The sequence below is a fragment of the Rhineura floridana genome, chromosome 4, assembly GCF_030035675.1.
Source record: "Rhineura floridana isolate rRhiFlo1 chromosome 4, rRhiFlo1.hap2, whole genome shotgun sequence".
NCBI lineage: Eukaryota > Metazoa > Chordata > Lepidosauria > Squamata > Rhineuridae > Rhineura > Rhineura floridana.
This window is the reverse complement of record NC_084483.1, coordinates 132,874,288-132,899,177: the sequence shown is the minus strand read 5'-3', so window position 1 is coordinate 132,899,177 and position 24,890 is coordinate 132,874,288. Positions and strand designations below refer to the sequence as shown.

Sequence of the window (24,890 nt, the reverse complement as noted above, 5' to 3'; positions counted from 1 at the left end):
CACACTTCTTAAGGAACTTTAAGATGTTAAGGCACTAGGAGTGAATGTGAACTTCCCCTTGTCCCTTCATGCCTGTTTGAAGGGTATGAAATTTGTGTGTTCCTTGTTTCTCCTCTTGCAGTGCCTTAAGGTGGCTATTTATCTGGCTTGTACATCACACTATACCAGCACTGGAGAGCTCTCAGTCTGTGGGCCTAATTAGACCCTTAGGCCTCTCAGCCTGACCCATGAAGCTGTTTTGGGCATGCCATGGCCATCTGTCATGCACGTGGCATCATATGTGTTTATGGGACAGGTAAAGCTGCAGCTGCAAAGGAGCAATTGGGAGCCTTCAGAATATAATCCCACTTTTTTGGCAGCTGCAACTTACATTAGGTGTTTAAATTTAGCTCCAAATGTAAACTGTACTGCTTTTCACTGGAATTGGTTCCACTCAGGAGCTCCAGTCAGAACCGTTCACTTCAGGCCCAGAACTGCACTTAACCTTAGCTATGGTTAGTTACTATGGTTATTAGTAATTGCGGCTTGAAGTTAGCTTGTTTTAACCAGCTATCATTACTATTAATTAGACATTCTCACCCAGTACAACTCAACAAACCACAGTTAACTAAAAGCAGAAGCAAAAGCTTCTGACCTCCATGTGAGCCTAAAGTGTGTTCTGGCTTGTGCATGCCACACTAAATGTTAGGTGAACATGGCCGCAGGCATTGTGCTGCACTAATTTCTTCTAAGCCCATTGATTTTTACATTATAAGAATGATGCGTTTACTACTCCTTCACATTCTGGTAGCATTATGACAGTAAAGTTATGTTGAAGAGGCTGATGGCCTGGTTATTTCTCATGCTGGGATCTTCCTTGATGGTAGGGCAAGGGACAATCACAACTTGCATTTGAACTTGCATGAGACAGGGTTATTCCCGTGCAGAATATTTACTAAAGAGTAACATAAGAAGGAAAGAAGACAAAGTAACACATGGTTAGTAAGATACCCTGTCATTTTCTTAGTTTTCATCCTTCCTGTTTCATTATTTGTATTGCTTTATTTTGACTGCCAAAAGCACAGAAGAAAAGCTAGGCAAAAGGCCAACTGCTCTATGGGACATCCAAGAAGAAGACAAAGGTAAACCTGTGTGCTGAGAACAATTTTGACAAGTTGGGATGAAAGGGACTTGAAAATTAATGGCAGGGTTTCATTTTAATGAACTGCGTTATCACCTGGGGTTTCATCGGATCCTACCCATTCACTAGTCTGTTGGAGGCTGAATGGTAGAGCAAAGGCTGTAGCATTAAATTGTGTAGTCTGCCTCTTCTCGATCCACCCCCATATTTTTCAACTTGTAGTTAGCAGAAGGAACAAACATGTGAAGGGCCTCAGTGCTCAACTTTAAACCATTGGCATGTTTCAGGGGGAAGCAGTCCCAAGTCCTGATAGAAGTCTTATTACTCAAGGTAGGCAGGAACGTTGCACATTTTAATAAACTCTACAGCTATAGTATAGCTGTAGAGTTTAATAAACTCTCTATAGTAATTTCATCAGAGCTGTTTTTCTAGTTGGGTACTTATTGTAAAACTAATGTGGGAATCTGCAAATTATTTTTCCTTTGAAAAAACAGTCATTGCAAGGGACAGTTGAATGGGAGAGATTTGGCTCAGAGAAGATTCCATGCAGGCCCAAGCCTTCCCTTCTGCTCACCAGTGGAAGGTGATTAGAGGAGGTGGAGGAGGCAGAACTGTCTAGAGGGGGGAACATTTTAACCCCTGCTATTCCTCCCCCAGCTAATTGCTTTAGTGCCCCTCTCACCTCAGAGTGATCACAGTAGATAGGGATAGAGAATTGAGAGCAACCTCTGCCTCAGCTGACTAGCCCATTTATTTTTATTTAACAAAATTTGTATATTGCTTGATTGTAAATTTATTAATTTTATTATTTATTAAATTTGTTACACACTTTTTTACACATGTGCATTCAAGCAACTTACACTTAATAAAATATTAAAATAATAACAAAAGTAAAAGATTTAAAAATATAAAAAATTAAAAACAATAAGGTGATGGAACAACCCTTATTAGGAACGCTACACAACAGAAGCCCTCCAAAAGCCTTGCAAAGTTAAGAAGCAAATGTCTGGGAGAAGAGAAATGTTTTTTGCCTGGTTCCTAAAGACGAATAATGATGATGCCAGGTGTTACCTCCCTAGGGAGAGCATTCCACAAATGGGGGACCACCACTGAGAAGGCCTGTTCTTCAGTTGCCACTCTCCACACCTTCCGAGGGGGTACATGAAGAAGGGCCTCTGATACTGAGTGCAGGGTCCAGGTTGGTACATATAGGAAGAGGTGGTCCTCTATGTGGATTACAAAAACGTGCTGCTCTCTACAGTTGGGCTTACTCTCCCACAGTATCAAGGGAAGTATGCAAGTGCAAGATTTGCTTCTAGCAGTTGCGGGGTGAGGGAAGAGGTCAGAAGGACCCCTCTGCTATTTTTCGGCAAGGGGAGGTGGTCTGTCTTTCCAGTCTTCCACTTCTTTGCCTTCAGCATCTGAGTGCTGACACTGAAGTAGATGGTGAAGTTAAGGAAAAGTAGTTATGCAGCCATATCTGCAAATATTAGATGATCTTCATGGTTGCACAATTATTAGAGTAACAATTTTGCAATTACTAGAATGAAATAGCTCTTATAAGATAATAACTCTTCTTTTTAATGTTATACATACTGTTTGTCACTTAGGTCAGCATTTCTCAAACTCTTCCGTGGAAGCCTGGGGTTTCCCAAAGCATTGTAAGGAAAGACTTGTATTGGTGGACAAACAGGTACAATGTGCAGTTTCTATTGGGCTGCAGCCATGGGGATTGAATGTACTACTCAAGCAGTTGTCCTGGAAATCCCTTTTCCTTCCCCTTCTTCCGTTGTCGTACTTTTCAAGTGTTAAATCAATAGCGGTCACTGAGATGGAGCAGGGTGGTGGTACTTATCTAGGTTCCTGATGCTGCAGATCACTTTCTGGGGTTGGCAAAAAGGGAAGAGTCAAGGCAGTGGGTAGCGCAGCAGAGCCAATCAACTGCCCCGATGCTTGCATTACTCTGCCCCTCCCCCTCTTGGTAATTGGCAGTGATGTGCAGTGTTGGGAAGCCAGTTAAGCAGCACCACTACTGGGTTAAAGAGGGTGTTCAAGCAGTTGCTATGAGAATTCCCCTTTTAGGATCTTAAATTGAGCTTAGTATAGTAATGATATTGAACCCCAGAACCCCATGATAACTTCTCTCAATGGTTTTATTTAGCTGTTAAAAGCATGGGAGACACAACTTAATTCTATAGGACAACTTTCACATGGAACAATAGTCTCAGTAGTACCATATCTGGAATATACCGTCCAGAAGGCAGCAGAACTACCATAAATGAGTGTTCTCGGCCCAGAAAGGCTTTCCAGAAGGATATAATTGTTTGTGGTCTTACCTGTCAATAATCTAAGTGGACAGCAGGTGGCAGGTCTTGCTGACTCTCAAAGTCTCTTCCATCCCTGCCTTTCTTTGGATTTTGTATGGTATTTTATAAAGCAATTTATTGTGGGGCTTAAGGTTTAACAACATTGGCTCAAGGCGGGAAATATTTCTGTAAAAAACAACATGCTCATATTTTTCTTCCTGTAAGGTCTTAATTAACTTCTATTTTGAAAGAATACTCAGCGGCCTCGTTTGGGCAATCATATCTTGGCTTAATTAGCTAATATATGAATGAGCCTTGTGTCTACTTCCTTCTTCTTTACCAATGATTTGAAGTTGGTGTAAGATCCTTGCTTTCCCCACAGCTGGGTAAACAGTTCCTCCGTTTGGATGGAATGGGAAACTATGGTAAATTGAAGACTTCGGCATTGCATTCAGGCATAATGTGAAGAGAGGAGGGAAGTGGCTGCCTGTGAGGGCACAAGGCTCATTGCTATCTCAGGTTATTAAGCCAAGATGTCGCCGATAACGTGGTATCTTTTTCTTCACAAGTGTATTATTAAAACTTAAAATTAAATCTGTTGTTAAGAATATGGTTGGAGAACACCTTTCTGTTAATCTTGAATAAGAAAAGCATGGCCAACAGCTGTTTGCATTATTCATAGGATAGCACCTGTTCACCTGAAGAAATGAAATCCTTCCTCTGAAGCGCACTCTAGTACAACTTTTCCATGTGTCATGGATGCCATCACACTTATTTTAGGTTGACTGTATTGTTTAATAGCTTAATAACTCTCACACAAATATTTATAGACTTTTGAGAGAAAAGGTAAAGCATAGGAACAACTGGAGAAATCGCAATTGTATGCTAAAAGAACTAATTTGTAACAGAAGGTTCTTCTCCTGCTCCTCTGGTAACTTTTTGCTGAGGAAGCAATGTAGAATATAGAATCTGTGTTTATTACCTACAGGTCTACTGTTTTCAGAAAAGAAATTAAGGTGGCACTCCTGAAACAGTCCTGTTTTGCAGAAAGCAAAGGTTCCTTCTATATTTATTTTGAAGTACTGTATAGTGTTTCCAGTCTTTGAATACCAGCTTCTCTCCCTATTTCATACTGAATCTGGTTCAGAGCCTGTCTGGGGGAAAAAAGTGTGATAAGCTTATTTCTGGATCTATAGACTATAGCCAACTAAATTGTACTTGGAGTAGACCCATTGAAATTAGTAGACATGGCTAATTTAAGCCCATTGGGGTCACCAAGTTTACCCTGAGTATGATTTATTGGTTATAGCCCTCAACGAAATGAAGCACAGAATAACACTGATCATAATAAGCATTTTTAATCTTGGAAAATAGAGTAACTAAATCTTTACACTGTCGTCTATATACAATACTTTCTGGGCAAGGTGCACTCCACCCCTATAATTTTACATTTTTGCCATCTGTTACAGTGTGTGTATGTACTTCAGTGGAAGCTCTCAGACCAGGCAATTTGCACCTCGCTGTTCCCCATGTTAAGGCTTTACTTTATTTGTTCTCTTCTCCCAATTGGAGTCCTTAGTCCTTCAGTTTCTGCCAAAGAAGGAATGCCAGGCTTCAAACTCTTCCAGGGAGGCTTTGCTTTAGTAACTCACTTGCTGCTGGGCTTAGGAAAGTCTCTCTGCGTCCATACTTTTAAATAAAGGGCCAATGGATGTTTGAGAATGTAAGGTAGTTTCTGTGTCTTCACTGAGTGTGCATTACCCAGAATTTTGCTAATAGAATTTCTTCTCAATGAACTGCCTTGTCAGCAATCAACTTCTGATACTGGACTATGATCTGATCAGTTTGCGGCTGAAACAACAAGGAATCATTAATCCTTCAGAAACTCAAAACTGTTTATGTTTTTGGATACTTCTTCGAGGGTCACTTCATATAAAGATGCCATTTGGAACAGGGTCTTGCTGAAGACTGTAGCAGTGGGAGGAGTGTAACTTATTCCGCATACCTTCACTTCAAGAAGGTCAAAGCAACATAATATGCAGTGTAGGCAACATCCCAGCCAGGCGGTATAGGGCCAGATCAGCTTAGTTTTTCTGACAGAACTGCTCCATGGGGTTCTATTGTTGTGCCACCCAGTATTTTTAAAGGGTAGCTGAGAACCACTTCAAACCACCTACTTTTTGGTACTTATTGCCTTCACCTTGATTTTTTCCAGTTGATTTGGGGCACCACTACAACTGGAAACACCATGCTTGGTAACTGTTCTAATGCAGTGATTCCCCCCCCGAATAGAGTCTATTTCTAAAAAGTACTACCTTCTGCTTTGGAGAGGAAGGACTTGTATTACACAACTGGCAAATGGATGTTTACAGTAAGATGTTCTTCAGGGAGCTATTTTATTATATTTATATTTGTTTAATAACATTTTTATAATGCTTTTCCATCAAAAATAATGATGTGATGTACAGATAAAGAACTCCCAACCTCCTCAAAACCATAACAAAAAGACAACATAAAAACACATCACTAAGCAAAACAAACAAACTGGAGGCTTTTTTTAAAAAGCAGTAGGGAGTAAAACAGTCTTTTCCCTTTAAGGCTTAGTGGAAAAGAATGGTCTTACCTACTGATTAAAACTGTGAAAGGAAGAAAAATGACTCTACCTATGAGTTATGCTTTGATAACTCATAAAAGCTTCATGAATTGTTTTTGAGCCTCAACTAAAAATGTGAAACAGAGAACATTTAAATAAGTATCTGGCAAGAACTGGAGCATGCACTTCATAAGAAATAAAAATATATTTGAGGACTTGAGATAAGTTGAAGACTTGCAAGATGCTTCATAATAAAAGCCCTTTTCTTTCCCTTCCTATAGGAGGGAATAACTAAAATTTAAACATCCATGTAGTTAGAAATAAAACTTTTGTTTGGATTATGTATTGCCTTAAACGAAGAAATTTTTAATTCACCAAGGCATTATTGCCCTTGTCTGGCTTGTTTAAAACTTAACAGTGTTTATTGACCTGCACTTGGATTTATGTGGAGAAGAGGATTTGAGATTGGTCTTGTGCTTCTTCAGTAAAGGATGCAGTGTTTGGCTGCAGATGTTAGTGTTGCCTGATAGAGATTCATCATTATCTAATGTTCTTGATAGCATGTGTATCATGAAATGACCTGTGCTGGTATCTGTTTGCTGGAGACAGAGTTTCTTCTGTGTGATTTGCTTTAATGGTACATTGAAATCTTACCGAAACAAATAGTATACTGTAACATGTCTCTTCTGCTAACTTCAGGGCTTCAGTTTGTAACTTACTTCAACTTGTTTTTGCTTCATGACCTTTAAAGCTCACTTGATTGTAGACTTTTTTTTTTTTACAATAATTTTTATTCAAATTTTCATAAAACATACAAAACAAAATCATAAAACATTCAAAAACAAAAAACAAAACAAAACAAAAATAATTAAACAAAATAAAATAAAATATTGACTTCCCATTTGTCACAGATCAAATCAGTTATAGGTCTACAATATATAACAATCCTGTCTCTTAAATCATATTATAAAATCACTTTCCTCCAGTAGTTATCTTAATTAATCATCAAATCTCATAAACATTACTTTATTCTTTCCACAAAAAGTCAAAGAGAGGTTTCAATTCTTTAAGAAATATATCTATCAATTTTTCTCCAAATAAACATGTCGATTAATCCATCTCGTTAATAATTATAATAATCTTATTGTCATAACCATAGTCCAAATAAACATTTCGATTAATCCATCTCATCAAAATCTGTTAGGTTCAATAATTTCAATAGCCATTATTCCATTATCCATATTAGTTCCATCTTCCATCTTCAATAGTCCTGTTAAGTCCAGTAATTTCAGTGTCCAATCTTCCATTATCAGTATTCCATAATAATCTTGCTGTCGTAGCCATAGTCATATAATAAGAGTCTGATGGGAATTTCCTCTATCCCAAATATTTTCTTGCCATCGATTCTGAATAAGTTGCTGAAATACTGTTGTAAAGTCATATATCTGTTCTTCTTTTTTACAAAATGCACTGGCTCATCTCTTGAGAGTTTTTCCATTGTCACATGGCTGCAGTTAATTCCATAGATTTTCTCTATATCAAACTCCATCACGTCATTCCAGTCCAAAAGATTATCCAAGCCATTGATAACTTTATATCTAATATCTTCATTAATTTCTTCAGAGATAACGTTAAATTCCAAACAGTAGATTTTATTTCTAAAATCCATAAACTCCAGATCTTTTTCCAATTCCACATTTGTTCCAATCTCCAGGGCTTGTATCTTCCCTTTATTTTTTCTTTTCTCATCTCTGATCTCATTCTCCTCTCTCACAGGATCCCCTATTTCTTTAAGCTCCTGCGTCATTTTGCTCAGTTCAATTTTCAACTCCTTACTACCCTGTCGCAGGGTTTGTTTTGTTATCTCAATCTCATCCATTATTTTCTGAAACATAGTTACTTCCAGATCCTCAGCCACTTTCTTGATTGCCATTTTTAAAACCACGAAAACAAAACAAAACAAAAATAAAGAAGAACCACTTCTTATTTCAGCAACAATTGGGTTAATATTCCAGGCTTGATGACATCACAGTATAGACAGAGCAGCCTGCCTTATCTCTCTATGTTCAAGAATGCAAAACAAATTTAGTTCCCAGCATCAAAACAGTTAGTGGCGTCGTGAAGAAGCAGATTCGTCAAAATAAAATAGACCAAAAAGAGAATAGTCCCAGACAATATAATATTCCTCGGAATAGAAATCAGGAATAGAAATCCCTCTTCTGTTTATATCTTTAGAATGCACTTCCAGGACAGCTTTTTGCGACAGAAACAGAGATAAGCTGTTAATTTCGTGAATAACAGAGAAGAGTTATAGCTCACCCAGAAGTTGTCCAAAGCCGATCAATCTGACAAATCTCCTTTTGCTGCAACAATTTAAACCAAGTAAAAAAAATAATAGAAAGAAGGGTGCTTGCCTGTTAGTCCGTTCTCTCTTTAAAGAAAAGATAAACGTATCGCTTAAACAGATAGAGCTTGTTCGGAAGTCCGTCCGGCATTGTTGGCTGGACCTTATCTCATAAATTAATGAAATCCAGTCCTCCCAACAAAAACAGGCTTTTGAGGTTGATCTCTACGTTTCTCCCTGCCCGGGAGAAATTTCATCAGTCAAAAAAAAATGTTCTGACTGATTTATATCTGAATAAGCTTCTTTTGAGGCGGGAGCCCGTCCCAAAAGCAGGCACAAGCGAAGTCACCCTTCCCGGAAGTCACTTGATTGTAGACTTGAGGTTTTTCTGTTCCTGCTTTCTTCTGCTTCAGTATTTTACCAAGCTTTCCTCTGCCTGTGAAGCAAATCTTCCTCTACAAATGTAAATTCCCTTAAGGTCTAGGCTGATTTACCAGGGTGAAAAGTACGTTTGCATGCTCTCTAATAACATGAATGCAATCATGCCTTTGGTTTGTAGATACTATTTTTATCATTATCACCTCCATTATCTTGGATAATGCTTCCTAAACAATACAATATGTCTTTTCGCCTCTGCTACTTGCTACTTGAGTTCACTAATACTCCTATAGATAGCCTATCCCTCTCCCTTGAATTCATTCATCATTAAACTAAACCTAAAACTGACACTGAAGACTGTGTCATGCACTGCTGCAGGAAGTGTTAAATAATATTTCAAATGGCTGGAAATATTAACAAGCTAATGGAACTGATTAGTATCTGAACACTGGACAGTCAACACTAAGTGAGTTTAGTAGTGTGCCTTGTTTAACCTAGTTTACATCTTTTCAGTAGCTGTGCGCAGGCTATGGAACTTTCTCCCAAAGCAAAAAGAGCCACTATTATGTGCCACAGAGCCATTTTTGAAAATGTTTTAAAATAAACATGAACAAACAAATACCAGCATGGGGGGGGGGTTGTGTGTGTGTGTGGGAGGAGTTCTCAAAATCTGGACTTGGTTAAGAGTTCTCAGGAGCTGCACTAAATTGTCCACAAACATTTTCATTATGAAAATGCAAAACACTCAGGATGGGGGCCTCCTTTGTTTAATTAAAGAAACAAAGATTATATTTTAAATTAAATAAATGTTATTAACTAATTAAATGTATATAGTAATAAAGAGGAAATTCATCCTTTTTATAAATTAATCTCACATACATTTCAAATGTCAGTAACATTTTCGCTTGTATTTTGCATTCATAGCTATCCTTTTCTTGAACTAAATTTTCTTTATAACACATGTTATTCCACACTAACACCTGAAATAGTCAATTTCCTTTTTACGCAAGCTGTTAGAACTGACTCCAGTTATTTAATTTTTCTTGATATTTAACTCCGTTCTTTAACACTGCTCTCATTTTAATCAAGTTCAGTTCCCATATTTTTCTGATGATATTTGCTTTGTTGGTTTACATGTCCTTTTCCATGCTTTGGCATATAACAACCTTGCAGTGGTCAAAATGTGTAGAATCTGGTTCTTATATGAATATGAGTACTAACTTTTTACAAAATGTAATAAACAGTCTAACCCCATCCCAAGATTATATTATTCTATGAATCATGAAAAGTCATGGTAATAAGAGAACAAGAAAAAGAGGCTTACTACCCTGTTGCAGGGTTGGGGATCCTGTTTCAACTCATGTCCTCATTTCCTTGTGGGTAACCTTCCTGGGGCCAAATACCAGAGATAGGTGGGGCCAGATGTAAAAATAGGTAGAGCAATAGATGTGACTCTTGCCGTTGTACAATAGACTACATTCTAGTCATGCAAAATCAGACGTTTCTACTCACCCCCACACCACACAACTCTTCATCCTCCTTCCAAGCAACCAACAGCCATTATGGTAGTTCATGGGGACATTCCAGACAGATAAAAGCACTCGATGATGGTGTGGCTTGGAGAGAGTCCCGGTGGCCAAATAGAGAGGCCTGGAGGTCTGTTTGGCCCCTGTGCCTGAGGTTCCCTATGCTGTTCTATAACAACAGAAACAGATTTCCTACTACTGTATATTTTCTTGTAGCCCCATTCATTTTGGGACCTCTGTATTACCACTTTTTGAGCTGTTCCTACACTGGTACACATTCTTGGTTTCCCTGACCTGTTGCCACTCCATTGTTGTACTTAACAGGGCTTATTCTTTTCTATTGTACTACATGATTCCAACTAGTCATGAATTGCATTGTAAATGTAATGACATTAGAGGCCCAGTTGGATTAGGCTATGTGACTATGCAAGGCAAACAAAGTGGCATTGCCCTCAAACTAAAGATCCGGTCCAGATCTAATTGAATTAAGGTGCACATCTTGTTGAGAGTAATATAATGTGGATAGCATTTTAATGTACATTTGGATATGTACCCAGGCTACCCTTCTGTTTTGCTATATTATGGTGGTTTCATTGCCATATCATGGCAAAATGGAAAACATAGGGCCCTCTTGCTATGCAACAGGGATTGGTTCCCTCTTCCCCCTGCAAACAATTACACATCCTTTCAAGCCTTCCCTGAAAAGCCCCAAAAGCTGAGAATGTGAAAATGCTTGCCAATCCCCAAGTTTTACTTAGCTGCTCTGTCATTTTTTAATATGCTGTGCTCTTGTAATTATACATGTAAATAGAGACTGTTCTAGCTGATGGGTTGCTTTCTTTGCTAGTGTTTGTAGAAAGTAAAAAAGTCTCCATTTACAGTCCGTATAGTGATGTTTTAGGTTCTTCCAAATACCATATATACATCCTTGGATACATCTTGGTGTGCTGATTCTGAATTTGTATTCCTAGAAGCACAGGAATTGAGCTCATGCTGCTGTCATAGTTTCATATATTACAGCTATGACAGTTTCAAATGACTACAGAAAACTAAGCAGTGCTAAACAAATGTCATATGGATGAGATTGCAATATACCAAGGGCTTGTCAGCTAAGAGCACTGATGGTTGCTGAGTTCTTCAGCTGTATCTTTGGGAGGAAGTTCCATCGCCTGCACACAGCTACTGAAAGGATGTAAACTAGGTTAAACAGGGCACACTGCCAAGCTTACTTTCACCCATGTTGAATGTCCAGATATTAATCAGTTGCATCATCATTAATTGAATAGTTGGAGCAGGTTCATCTCCTGAATGACTTCACAATTGGAACAGATTCATCTCCTGAATGACTTCACTATTCTGCTTTAGTACTAAAATGACTTAGTTATCCCATTTTTGATGAAAATTCATCTGAAAACAATTCAGAATAATTGCTTAGTGTGTACCTACCTTCTAATGAAACCTACATCTCTGAATATGTATTAAGGTTTATATGTACTTCTACTAAAAAATGATGTTTAAATAGAATCTTCCTCACTAGTGATTTAAACCGTGATTTAAATAATTGAAATAGAGTCCTTCAGGGAAGCAATTGAAATCATGATTGAAATCAATTTGATTTCAATCAAATCAACCCTGTTTGCATAGTTGTATCCATTGAAGTTGGTCCTAGCCTTGAAAGCTTATGCTACAATATGTGAACCTTTCAAAATTGTCACAGACCTATGACCAGTACAGCATATATTTTTGTCCCCAGTTAGTGAAATTTAAAATTAAGTTTTTAGGTCATGTCAGCACAAGTGGCAACCTGGCTCCCATTTATTGCCTACAGTCTGTTTGTATCTGGTTGTCTCCACTTTTCCAGTGATTGCACAAGTGGCTTCAAAAAAAGAATGACCTATCCTTTCTTGAGAGTGGGATTTATTTAAACAAGACATTAGCCTTTAACTAATAACTTTGGATTAGGCACACATGTGCAGTTGACTGGAGGGCTGGAAATTGATAATGTGTGGTCTGCTTTGAGAGTCTCAGTTCAACCATTTACCTCCCACAGAGCAACTTGTGCTTGCTCTTAAAACAATTGTAATTGTCATCACCATGCATGATCATAAGCAAATTCCATAACTTGAGCTATATGGTTCTCCCTTGTACTGAGCCAGAGTTAGTAGTATTTCTTCTGGCATCAGCAGTCCAGAGCCTCGGGCAAAGGTCTTTCCCCTAACATGCATAACCATTTGACTACTCGTAGTCAACTTCCAGTTGTGAGCATGTACAAAACTTTTCAATGTATCTGAAACCCATTGGGACTGCCTTTTTTACAAAAATGTTGTACTATTTGGTTATCATTATATAACAACTCTTTGTCATGCATAAGGTTTACTTTTATTTTAAAGTTCCATATATAATTCCAGACTTTATAAGAGTTCTTAAGATTCTGAGCCAGAAATTGAGTGATAAAGATGGGATGTAAAGGTATCTTGGTTGCAGGGGGCATCATAAGTGGATGTGAAACTTAATTTTTAAAATAATCAACTAATATAAAACACAAATCAAGCCATAAGCCAAAAATTGGTCTCTTAGAGAAAAATGACAAGTAACATCCAATAATCTGATATTTGTGGTATAATATGTTTAGTTATTTAAGTTATTAAATGTTAATAGAACTAGAAAAGTTGAAGCTTGTTGGCAATTCAAGTAACATTGTATTCCTAAGCCAGAGCACTGTTAGGAGGAAGCAAGTTCTTGTTAGTGAGCAGTTGGCAACCTACATGGTTCTAATCTCCAAGGATCAGAGCCTTACTCTTTCTTATTAATCTGATATTTCAGAAAAAGGCTTCAGGTGGCCAAGACCTCACATGACAAGCCCCCACTTGATAGCTACTCCCCTGCTTCAATTCCCAGAATTTATTTTGCATATTTATGTATAAAGGCTTTTCAAGCCACTTCATCATTTTTTTCAGCTTTCTTAATAGTGTTTTGTTCTGAACACATTTGTGTTAATTAAGAATCGAAGCACATTTAGCAGATGGAAACTGCTTGAGCCAGGATTGAGTCAGCTCTAAAATGTAAGAGAGTTTAGATAGTGAGAAGTAGCTGAAAGGTATTCACTTCTATTGAAGAAACAAATGTGTCAACTGTATTTGTGTAATACTTCTCTTTTTCTCTGGGTAAATAGATTTTTTTTTTAATTTAAAAATTACTTTGCACATGCCTGCACTCTAGAGGCAGCAGCATGTCTGGGGGCCTTGTAGGGAGAAGTAATATACAAATCATTTTAATAATAAATCTTTCAAAATGGCCATCTTCTAACCATGGCATACAATGATTATACTCTATTAATATGAATTTGCTCTTGAACTGAATGTGTTAAGTGCTCAAACACTGTCATGCAAAGAAATTGCATATATTTACAAATGGAAAGTGGACATGAGAGAACACAGACAGATGGCTATTTCAGGATAAGTGGAAAACTTAGCTGTTAGCTTGTGTCTCACTTTTCTCTTCCAACTCATCCCAGTCTGTTCTTGTGTCTGCGTTAAACAATACATTCTGAATTTTCCAGAAAGTTAATTAATGGCATGTTAGCCTAGTATAAACAGTGCTTTGGAACTTGAGAAGCATTTCAACCTGCCGAAGGGCTAGTGTTATGGTTCTGGACCTTCCAACCCCCCAGAGCAGATTTTGGGGGGTGAGATGAAGCTGGGGGAAGTGGAAACTAGGGAAAACTGCCTTCCTAGTCCTTCTGTAAATGGAGTTCTCTTCACAGAATCTGTGAATCTGACCCACTGTTTTTTTATAGCAGAGACAAACCTTCAGATAGCAAAATCATATCTATTCAGCATAGACATTTGGAGGCTTATGTTGCAACAACATCCTGCCAGTGACTTAAACAAGTTGTCTACAATTTTCCTCTTCCTTATTTTCTACTGTTTCCCCTCCCCCTTTCTACTAGGAACCTTTTATGAAGTAAACATGCAACATAGGTTTTCATTATTTTATAGCAGGTTAGAGAAGGTAAAATAGCTTTTAAATTTGTCCACATTGGTTTCAGTTTTTCAGTATGTTTGTCTTTATTTAGACGTTCAGAGTGGTGTTTGTTAGATATGCAGGACATTTGTTTTCCTCCTATGCTAGCATGTGATGTTTTAGTTTTTAGTTGTTCTTCCATTCTTTAATCAATAACTGAGCTACTGTTTTTGTAGTGATTTTCAGGAACACTAAATTTCACAGATACCCTAACTCACTGAATACTTTCTTTTTGTCTTTTCCCATCATTATAAAACATAAGGTCATTCAGCTGAGAATCTTTATGGATCCTAAGATATAACCTTTGACTTCTGTTTCGGTGGCACTGCATGTATATTTACAGGGTGTTTATTTGAAAACTACTTGGCTTTAGAAGAAAGAACTGACTGAAGAAAGACTTGACGGGGTATGCTGATAGAATACCGATGCTTGTACGAACACTGGACTATTCACGACTTTCACAAGATTGCATCACATTTTACATTAGGTTGCTGAATCTTATTGAAGTGATAGCTTGGTGACTTGGGTTGATTCTATCCTACAGGTAGTGACCATGTTTGCACCTAACACTCAGGAAGCCTTGTTGTTGTTATGTGCCTTCAAGTCTATTACGACTTATGACGACCCTATGAATCAGCGACCTCTAATAGCATCTGTAGTGAACCACCCTGTTCAGATCTTGTAAGTTCAGGTCTGTGGCTTCCTTGATCTTGTTTGGCCTTCCTCATTTTCTACTCCCTTCTGTTTTTCCCAGCATTATTGTCTTTTCTAATGAATCGTGTCTTCTCATTATGTGTCCAAAGTATGATAATCTCAGGTTCATCATTTTAGCTTCTAGTGATAGTTCTAGTTTAATTTGTTGTTCTAGTGTTGTTCGACCTACACTGGCTTCCAGTTATTTTCCGGGCCCAATTCAAGGTGTTGGTATTAACCTTTAAATCCCTATACGGTCTCGGCCCAGTTTATCTGATGGAGCGCCTCCAGCGCCACCAACCATGCCGCCCAACAAGATCAGCCACACAGGACCTTCTCTCAATCCCGCCAACTAAAACAGCTAGGTTGGCGGAGACAAGAGAGAGGGCATTTTCAGTGGCGGCCCCCACTCTATGGAACTCCCTCCCGTATGACCTTCGACATGCCCCTTCCCTGAATGTATTCCGCCAAGCTTTGAAGATCTGGCTCTTCAGACAGGCCTTTGGGACTTACGGGGAGGGTTAAATTTTTACGACGAATAGCCTACTACTCTGTACTGGAACTGTTTTATTGTTTTATTGTTATATTGTATTTTATGATGTATTTTATTATGATGTAATGTATTGTTGTTAAATTGTACGTCGCCTAGAGTGGCCATTGGCCAGATAGGCGACCCACAAATTAAATTATTATTATTATTATTATTATTAATTTGTTCTAACACCCAATTATTTGGTTTTTTTTGCAGTCCATGGTATGCGCAAAGCTCTCCAACACCACATTTCAAATGAGTTGATTTTTCTCCTATCCACCTTTTTCACTGTCCAACTTTCACATCCATACGTAGAGATCGGGAATACCATGGTCTGAATGATCCTGACTTTAGTGTTCAGTGATACATATTTACATTTGAGGACCTTTTCTAGTTCTCTCATAGCTGCCCTCCCCAGTCCTAGCCTTCTTCTGTCTCCATTTTGGTTAATGCCTGTGCCAAGGTATTGATAATCCTTGACAAGTTCAATGTCCTCATTGTCAACTTTAAAGTTACATAAATCTTCTTTGTCATTACTTTAGTCTTCTTGAAGTTCAGCTGTAGTCCTGCTTTTGTGCTTTCCTCTTTAACTTTCATCAGCATCATTTCAAATCATTACTGGTTTCTGCTAAGAGTATGGTATTGTCTGCATATCTTAAATTGTTGATATTTCTCCCTCCAATTTTCACACTTCCTTCATCTTGGTCCATTCTCGCTTTCCGTATGATATGTTCTGCATATAGATTAAATAAATAGGATGATAAAAATACACCCCTGTCTCACACCCTTTCAGATGGGGAACCAATTGGTTTCTCCATATTCTGTCCTTACAGAAGCCTCTTGTCCACAGTATAGGTTGCGCATCAGGACAGTCAGATGCTGTGGCACCTCTGTTTCTTTTAAAGCATTCCTTAGTTTTCCATGATCTACACAATCTAATCTATAAAGCACAGGGTGATTTCCTTCTGGAATTCCTTGGTCCGTTCCATTATCCAGTGTATGTTTACAATATGATCTCTGGTCCCTTTTCCCTTTCTAAATCTAGCTTGGACATCTGACATTTCTCGCTCCATATGTGGTAAGAGCCTTTGTTGTAGAATCTTGAGCATTACTTGCATGGGATATTAAGGCAATAGTTTGATTATTACTGCATTCCCTGGGATGCCCTTTCTTTGGAATTGGGATATATATTGAATGCTTCCAATCTGTGGGCCATTGTTTAGTTTTCCATATTTCTTGACAAATTCTTGTCAAAATTTGGACAGATTCAGTCTCAGTAACTTGTAGCAACTCTATTGGTATGCCATCTGTTCCTGGTGATTTGTTTCTTCCGAGTATTTTGAGTAGCGTTCACCTCACAGTCTAAAATTTCTGGTTCTTCATCATATGTTTCCTCCATGAATGAATCTGTCATCTTTGCATCTCTTTTATACAGTTCTTCAGTGTATTGCTTCCATCTTCCTTTTATTTCATTTCGGTCAGTCAGTGTGTTCCCCTGTTGATTATTCAACATCCCTACTCGTGGTTTAAATTTCCCTTTCATTTCTCTAATCTTTTGGAATAGGGCTCTTGTACTTCCCATTTTGTTGTCCTTTTCTATTTCTATACAGTAACTATTGTAATAGTTTTCTTTGTCCCTACATACTAATTGTTGTATAGTTGCATTTAGGGTTCTGACCGTGTTTCTATCTCCTTTTGCTTTTGCTTTCCTTCTCTCTTTAACCATTTTAAGAGTTTTTTCAGTCATCCATTGAGGTCTTTCTCTCTTTTTAACAAGAGGTATTGTCTTTTTGCATTCCTCCCTGATAATGTCCCTGACTTCAGTCCATAGTTCTTCTGGTTCTCTGTCAACTAAGTTTAAAGCCTCAAATCTGTTCCTTATTTGATCTTACATTCTTCTGGGATGTTATTTAAATTGTATTTTAGCATTATGATTGCTTTGTTGGTCTTCTTTAGCTTTACTCTGATTTTTGATATGACCAGTTCATGATCTGTGCCACAGTCTGCTCCTGGTCTTGTTTTTGCAGAAAGTATGGAACTTCTCCATCTTCTGCTACCAATTATATAACCAATTTGATTCCTATATTGACCATTTGGTGATGTCCACCTGTACAGTCCTCTTTTCGGTTGTTCAAAAATGTGTTTGCGAGAAACAAATTATTGGCTTCACAGAATTCAATAAGTTGTTTTCCTGCTTCATTTCTATCTCCTAGCCCCGTTTTCTTACAATTCCTATTTCTTCTCTGTTCCCTATTTTTGCATTCCAGTCCCCCATGATTATCAGCACATCTTGTTTTGATGTGCGATCAATTTCTTCTTGTACTTCCTCATAAAATATCTCCAATTCCTCTTCTTCTGCATTTGCCATTGCAGCATAGAGTTGGATGATGGTTATGTTAATAGGTTTCCTGTTAAATCTCATTGATATAACTCACTCAGACCTTGCATTATAGCTCTTAATTGTTTTTGCTACATTATTTCTCACTATTAAAGCAACCCCGTTTCTTCTTAATTTCTCATTTTCTGCATAAAATATTTTGTAGTTGCCTGATTGAAAACGTGCCATTCCCATCCATTTTAATTCTCTCATGCCAAGTGGAAATGGACTGCCTTCAAGTCGATCCTGACTTATGTCTACTCTATAAATAGGGATTTCATGGTAAGCAGCATTCAGAGGGGTTTTACCATTGTCTTCCTCTGAGGTTAGTCCTCCCCAGCTGGCTAAGGCCTGCTCAGCAATTGTAATGTTGATACATTCCATTTCTTGCTTGACAATTTCTGACTTTCCCTGGTTCATGCTTCTCATATTCCATGTTCCTATTGTGTGCGTCATACAGCTCCAGACTCTCCTTTCGCATCTGTGTACATCAGCCTCTGGGCTTCCTTTCAGCTTTGACCCAGCTACGTCATTAGTCACAGCGTTACTTGTACTTGTCCTTTGTTCTTCCCCAGTAGCTCGGTGAGTGCCTTCTGACCTGGGGGTCTCATCTTCTAGCACTATCTCGTGTTGCATTTGGGATACTCTGTTCATAGGGTTTTCGTGGTAAGAGGTATTCAGAGGTGGTTTACCATTGCCTTCCTCTGAGTTTGGATGCATCTTAGTCTGGTGTCTCAGCTTTGACCATTCTGCCTTGGGTGTCCCTGCTAGGAGTCTAGCCTCTTTGTCTAGACTCCTGACGGCATTGCTTTCAGCTTCTTCAGCACTCTCAAACCCCCTCAACACATTAAGGTGTGCATCCTAGAGGGTGCAGGAAACCATAGCTTGCCACAAAAAATGTGGGCTTCTTTGTGGGGGACTGCTTTGATCCTCCCTGTCCCTTTTAGTTCAACATGGTGTGGCAGCTAAGCCAAGATTCAGCTTAGTGTCTCTTTGGAGTCCAGGCTCATGGTTAAACTCTCTCCTTTTTAACCACAAGCTGTAGCCAAGGTTTGTTCTTGGGTACAGCTTGAGGTTAAGGAGGAGAGAGTTTAACTGTGAGCCCAGGTTTGGACAACATCCTAAGCCAGACTATGGTTTATCTACTGTGTCACACTGACCTGAGCTAACAAAGTCAGGGAGGGGCAAAGCAGGTGTAAGCTCTTTTCTGGAAGCTGGCATGTTTGCACAGTCCAGTAAGGTACATTTTAGCTTACTGTGTTGTGTGAACCAGGGCAGTGTCTAGTTTTTTTTTAGAGAAGGTGATTGAGAGCATTGTGGCGCAGCAGTTGCAGACATTCTTGGATGAAACAGATCTTGACCCATTCCAATCTGGGTTCAGGCCTGGTTATGGGACTGAATCAGCCTAGGTCACCCTTATGGATGGCCTTTATCGGGACACGAACGGGGGAGTACAACCCTGTTGTTCTTAGTTGATCTCTCAGCGACATTTGATACCATTGATCATGGTATCCTTCTGAGCCTCTCACTAAGTTGGGTATTGGTGGCACTGTTCTACAGTTGTTCCAATCCTATTTCCAGGGCCTGACCACTGTTGTCGATGCATTGGTAACCTCCAGCTTGGATTCCTGTAATGCACTCTATGTGGGGCTGCCTTTGAGGTTGGTCTGGAAGCTGCAGCTGGTGCAAAATGTGGCAGTGTGACTGGTCACTGGAGCAGGGTATCGCTAACCACAGTGCTGAAAATTGCACTGGCTGCCCATTAGCTACTGGGCCAAGGTCAAGGTTCTGGTTTTGGTGTACAAAGCCATATGCAGCTTGGGACCAGGATACCTGGTCGTTCACTGTGCTCTGCAGGTGAGGGCGTCCTGTAGATACCATCTTATCAGGAGGTCAGTTCCACACTACATAGGAAGCGGACCTTCAGTGTTGTGGTACTGACACTTTGGAATTCTCAATAAGGTGATGGAACAACCCTTATTAGGAATGCTACACAACAGAAGCCCTCCAAAAGCTTTGCAAAGTTAAGAAGCAAACGTCTGGGAGAAGAGAAATGTTTTTTGCCTGGTTCCTAAAGACGAATAATGATGATGCCAGGTGTTACCTCCCTAGGGAGAGCATTCCACAAATGGGGGACCACCACTGAGAAGGCCCGTTCTTCAGTTGCCACTCTCCACACCTCCTTCCGAGGGGGTACATGAAGAAGGGCCTCTGATACTGAGTGCAGGGTCCAGGTTGGTACATATAGGAAGAGGTGGTCCTCTATGTGGATTACAAAAACGTGCTGCTCTCTACAGTTGGGCTTACTCTCCCACAGTATCAAGGGAAGTATGCAAGTGCAAGATTTGCTTCTAGCAGTTGTGGGGTGTATATCGTGTCTTTTATGGAGCGTTAGTCGAATAGAATAGCTCCTTCTCTTACCCACCTGGTTTTTCTGTTAATTTGCTTGGATCATTTCATAGTGCTTGGTTTGTTTTCTTTCTTAGATTTCTTTTGGAGCTCTCTTCATTGTGTCCTTTCTGGGCAGAGTTCATTTTAATGTTTCCTAAAGCGCACAGAGGGAACTCTCGCCTTCCAGAAACAAAATTGATGAATAGATTGCAACTTAACCTCTCCTTTTTGCTAGGTCTGGGGAAGGGGAGCATGTTAGTGACTGAAATATGCTATTTGGCCCTTAAATTGTGGGTGTAGAAACTTGTTCACTTGAACTTGAATTGTATGCTTGGATTTTATTAAATAACTTTTTTTGGTGAATGGTTTTGTTGTGCAAATAACTTGCTGTCTAATGCCTCCAAACGTCATGCATTGTCCATTTTAATAATCCATTAGGAATATTTTTTCTAAAACCAAAATGCTAGACATTATGCAGAATAATGGTAACAGCTTGGAATACATTATTTTACAAAAGTCAGTCTTAAAAGTATAAATTGATATTCCATGCAGTCTGGAAAAATTCAGCCAAGGAAACCTAGCATCCGGCCAGCTCTCTGTTATAGTTGCTCAGATATGGGATAACTCTCATTTTAGATACAATCATAGAGTGAATTTTTTAACCTTCAGTTGAAAACCTTTCTGCATTAAACTCCAAAACATAATGTTGGGTCAGGAAAGAGTGACAATAGTTAAGTACTGATGTATTTTACAGTTCACTAAACTTTTGCTAGCCATTCAAAAGGTTTTTATATGATTCCATATTTTCTAGATTATATCTCAACTTGAGATTCTTCCAAAGTGCTGGCTGTTTGGAACCATATCCGACCCATCTTTTTCCTTACGTGCTGAGTTAGTTTTATAAGGCTAGTGTTCATACCCATCAGCTGGGAAGATTTACTGTCACTAGTAGATTCTTACTCTGTTTTCATTCTCTTCTCCCCACTCCAGGACACTGAAGTACTACTTTGACTTTTTATATAAGAAACTTAATGATAATAAAATCTTCTTGCTCTTTGAACATCCTACGTTTAGATTAAAATCAACTTCAGTTTTTAGGAACCCAGATCACCAGGTGGTTTTTTTTCTGTCCCAAAGATTTCAGTTACTGAAAGCATTAGATTACTGGGCAAATAAAATAAATTGAGAATTATTTGGCTTCAGTTGTTTGTGGCTCTAGTGCACTAATTGACATATCTCTCAAAGATGAGAGCACATTCTTTTAAAAACAAATAAACAAATTGTTGCCCCTTTCTTGATTGCCATTGAAAATTCTTTTTTCAGCTTGGTATCCCTAACTCTGTAAGATCCCTGAAGATATCTCTAGCTAACAGGTAGCCTCGGTGGCACGGAGTGCTTTTTATCAACTTCGGCTGGACAGGAAAAACCTTGCTTCAGTTGTTCATGCTCTGGTAACCTCTAAATTAGACTACTGCAATGCACTCTACGTGGGGCTGCCCTTGAAGACAGTTCGGAAACTACAGCTCGTGCAGAATGCAGCGGCCAGACTGATAACTGGGACCAGGCGGTCCGAACATATAACACCGATTCTGGCCCGCTTGCACTGGTTGCCTATATGTTTCCGGGCTTGATTCAAGGTGTTGGTTTTAACCTATAAAGCCTTGCACGGCACGGGGCCACAATATCTGATGGAACGTCTCTCCCGATACGAACCTACCCGTACACTCCGCTCCACATCGAAGGCCCTCCTCTGGGTGCCTACTAAGAGAGAAGCCCGGAAGGTGATAACAAGAAAAAGGGCCTTCTCAGTGGTGGCCCCCAAACTATGGAATATTCTTCCTGATGAGGTATGCCTGGCACCAACATTACTATCTTTTCGGCGCCAGGTAAAAACCTTCCTCTTCTCCCAGGCATTTTAGTTTCAGCTTTTAGCTTTTTAGCATCTTAGTATTTTTAGTATTTCAGCTTTTTAATATTTAATATGCATTTGTATGTGTATACATGTTTTTAATCTTTTTGATATTAGTAATGTATGTTTAAATTGCTTGATATGTGGTTTTAATTGTATATCAGATGTTTTACTTGTTGTGAACCGCCCAGAGAGCTTCGGCTATGGGGCGGTATATAAATTGAATAAATAAATAAATAAATAAATAAACAAACAAATAAATAAATAAATAAATAAATAACAGAGACCACTGAGTCATGGTAATGGACATTGTCCTCTGCTTGGCTGCTTTCTCCACTCAAATATCTCGAGGGAAATACTATAGGGGAGAAAGGGACCATCAGCAAGCCAAAGTAGTGGCCGCGTTAGTTCTGTGTAGGCAATATTATTTGTAATGTGGAAGTCTGAAGAGGGCTGACCAGGGTTACTCCAGAGGCATACCAATCTTGTGTTGGTCCCTGTGAGTGTGTGCACTAACCTTCTCATGCATAAGAGCTGTTCACATGTTCTTAGCCAATGCCTGAAGAGGGCTCAGATTTATTTTTATTTGGTTAATAACTGAATTCTGTAGGAAGGTAGAACAGAGTAAATAAGAACCTGGGAGAATAATCAAGATTAGGAAGAACATTCAAATCTAATCATCCTGCACCAGTCTGTTGTAGTGGCAGCTGACTGCGTTGCCATAAAGCAGTGACTTAGAGGGGAAATTTCTGGTGGTGAGGACCTAGTGCTTGGTTCTGGGAGAACACAGAAATGATTTTGTCTGTTAACATTTTAACACTAAGCTATTCTATGGCTAATTGCGTAATCTCTTCTGTAGCAAATCAAACTACTATGATACAGAAACAAGCCCATGTTACAAACCCTGCATCTTGAAATTTCTCAATTCTTAAAACTGTTTATTTCATCCCTGGTAGGAGGAAGGAGTGATTCACAGAATACTTTCAAATTTTCATAGTGTACAGAATAAGAAACTAGCAGAAACCAGTAATGATTTGAAACGAATGCTGATGAAAGTTAAAGAGGAAAGCACAAAAGTAGGACTACAGCTGAACGTCGAAAAGACTAAAGTAATGACAAAGAAGATTTATGTAACTTTAAAGTTGACAATGAGGACATTGAACTTGTCAAGGATTATCAATACCTTGGCACAGGCATTAACCAAAATGGAGACAATAGTCAAGAAATCAGAAGGCGGCTAGGACTGGGGAGGGCAGCTGTGAGAGAACTAGAAAAGGTCCTCAAATGCAAAGATGTATCACTGAACACTAAAGTCAGGATCATTCAGACCATGGTATTCCCAATCTCTGTGTATGGATGTGAAAGTTGGACAGTGAAAAAAGTGGATAGGAGAAAAATCAGCTCATTTGAAATGTGGTATTGGAGAGCTTTGCACATACCATGGACTGCGAAAAAGACAAATAATTGGGTGTTAGAACAAATTAAACTAGAACTATCACTAGAAGCTAAAGTGATGAACCTGAGGTTATCCTACTTTGGACACATAATGAGAAGACACGATTCATTAGAAAAGACAATAACGGTGGGAAAAACAGAAGGGAGTAGAAAAAGAGGAAGGCCAAACAAGAGATGGATTGATTTCATCAAGGAAGCCACAGACCTGAACTTACAAGATCTGAACAGGGTGGTTCATGACAGATGCTGTTGGAGGTCGCTGATTCATAGGGTTGCGATAAGTCGTAGTTGACTTGAAGGCACACAACAACAACAGAATAAGAAACAGATGCTTGATCAGAAAAGTTAATATATCATTGATTAACTTCCACATGGAGGAGAACGTTGCAACAGAACCTACTAAAATGTAGACAGGTGGTAGAAATAACTTGCTCTAGATATGTGGCATTTCCCAGTTCTTGTGGTGGTTGGTTCTGATAATGTGGTCTGATTACCCAGCATATATTTTAACATATTGCATGGCAGGCAGATTTCCGACTATTGGATATTTAATGATTTTGGACCAGCCACAGTACATTAGTTGTATAGCTACATGTTGCAATGTCACTGGATACTTTACATTGTTTTCTAATGATTGAGCAGTGGGGTGGGGTTGTAAGAACCTTTTATGGTAGCATCAACAATACAGGCATACCCCGTTTAACGTTGCTTCACTTAACGTCGCCTCGCTATAACGTACATGCTCCATACGCCACCATACCCCTCTTAACGTACGCGCGCTTCACAATTATGGACACTTAATGGCATGACGCCACTGCCATCTAGTGGCGATTGCAGTGCAGTACATGCATCGATAATTGCTTCACTTTAAGTACATTTTCACTTTACATACACGCTCCGGTCCCGTTGTGTATGCTAAAGTGGGGTATGCCTGTAGATACCTGCTTACTCCACATACAATGAATGCCTGAAATCAGTGAATGTATGTTTCATTGCTCAGTAATACTTCTTGTTAATTGAGGTTGTCACTTTAGTTTGTATTAACATTTTAGTGTTTCCAAGAAGTAAAAGTAGTTATTTCTCTCCTCGGAAAACTTTGTCAAGTGTGAATTTAGTAACAAATCTGTTTTTTTTCCTCCCCAGGATGACCCAAATAATATTAATGCATTAAAAAAGAAAGATCAGCACAGTAATCATGGAGATGAAAAGTCACAAAGCATCGAGACCTTACCTCCAGGTATTA

At 38.9% G+C, this 24,890-nt stretch overlaps 1 protein-coding gene across 1 annotated transcript in view; it reads left to right on the top strand.

The window, feature by feature from the left end:
* Positions 1-24,890, top strand: part of GALNT2 (polypeptide N-acetylgalactosaminyltransferase 2) — an 81,350-nt gene that overhangs the window by 11,538 nt on the left and 44,922 nt on the right. Inside the window, exon 2 of the mRNA XM_061624475.1 lies at positions 24,791-24,884. Coding sequence (XP_061480459.1) covers positions 24,791-24,884 — 94 coding nt within the window. The remainder of the gene's footprint in view (positions 1-24,790; positions 24,885-24,890) is intronic.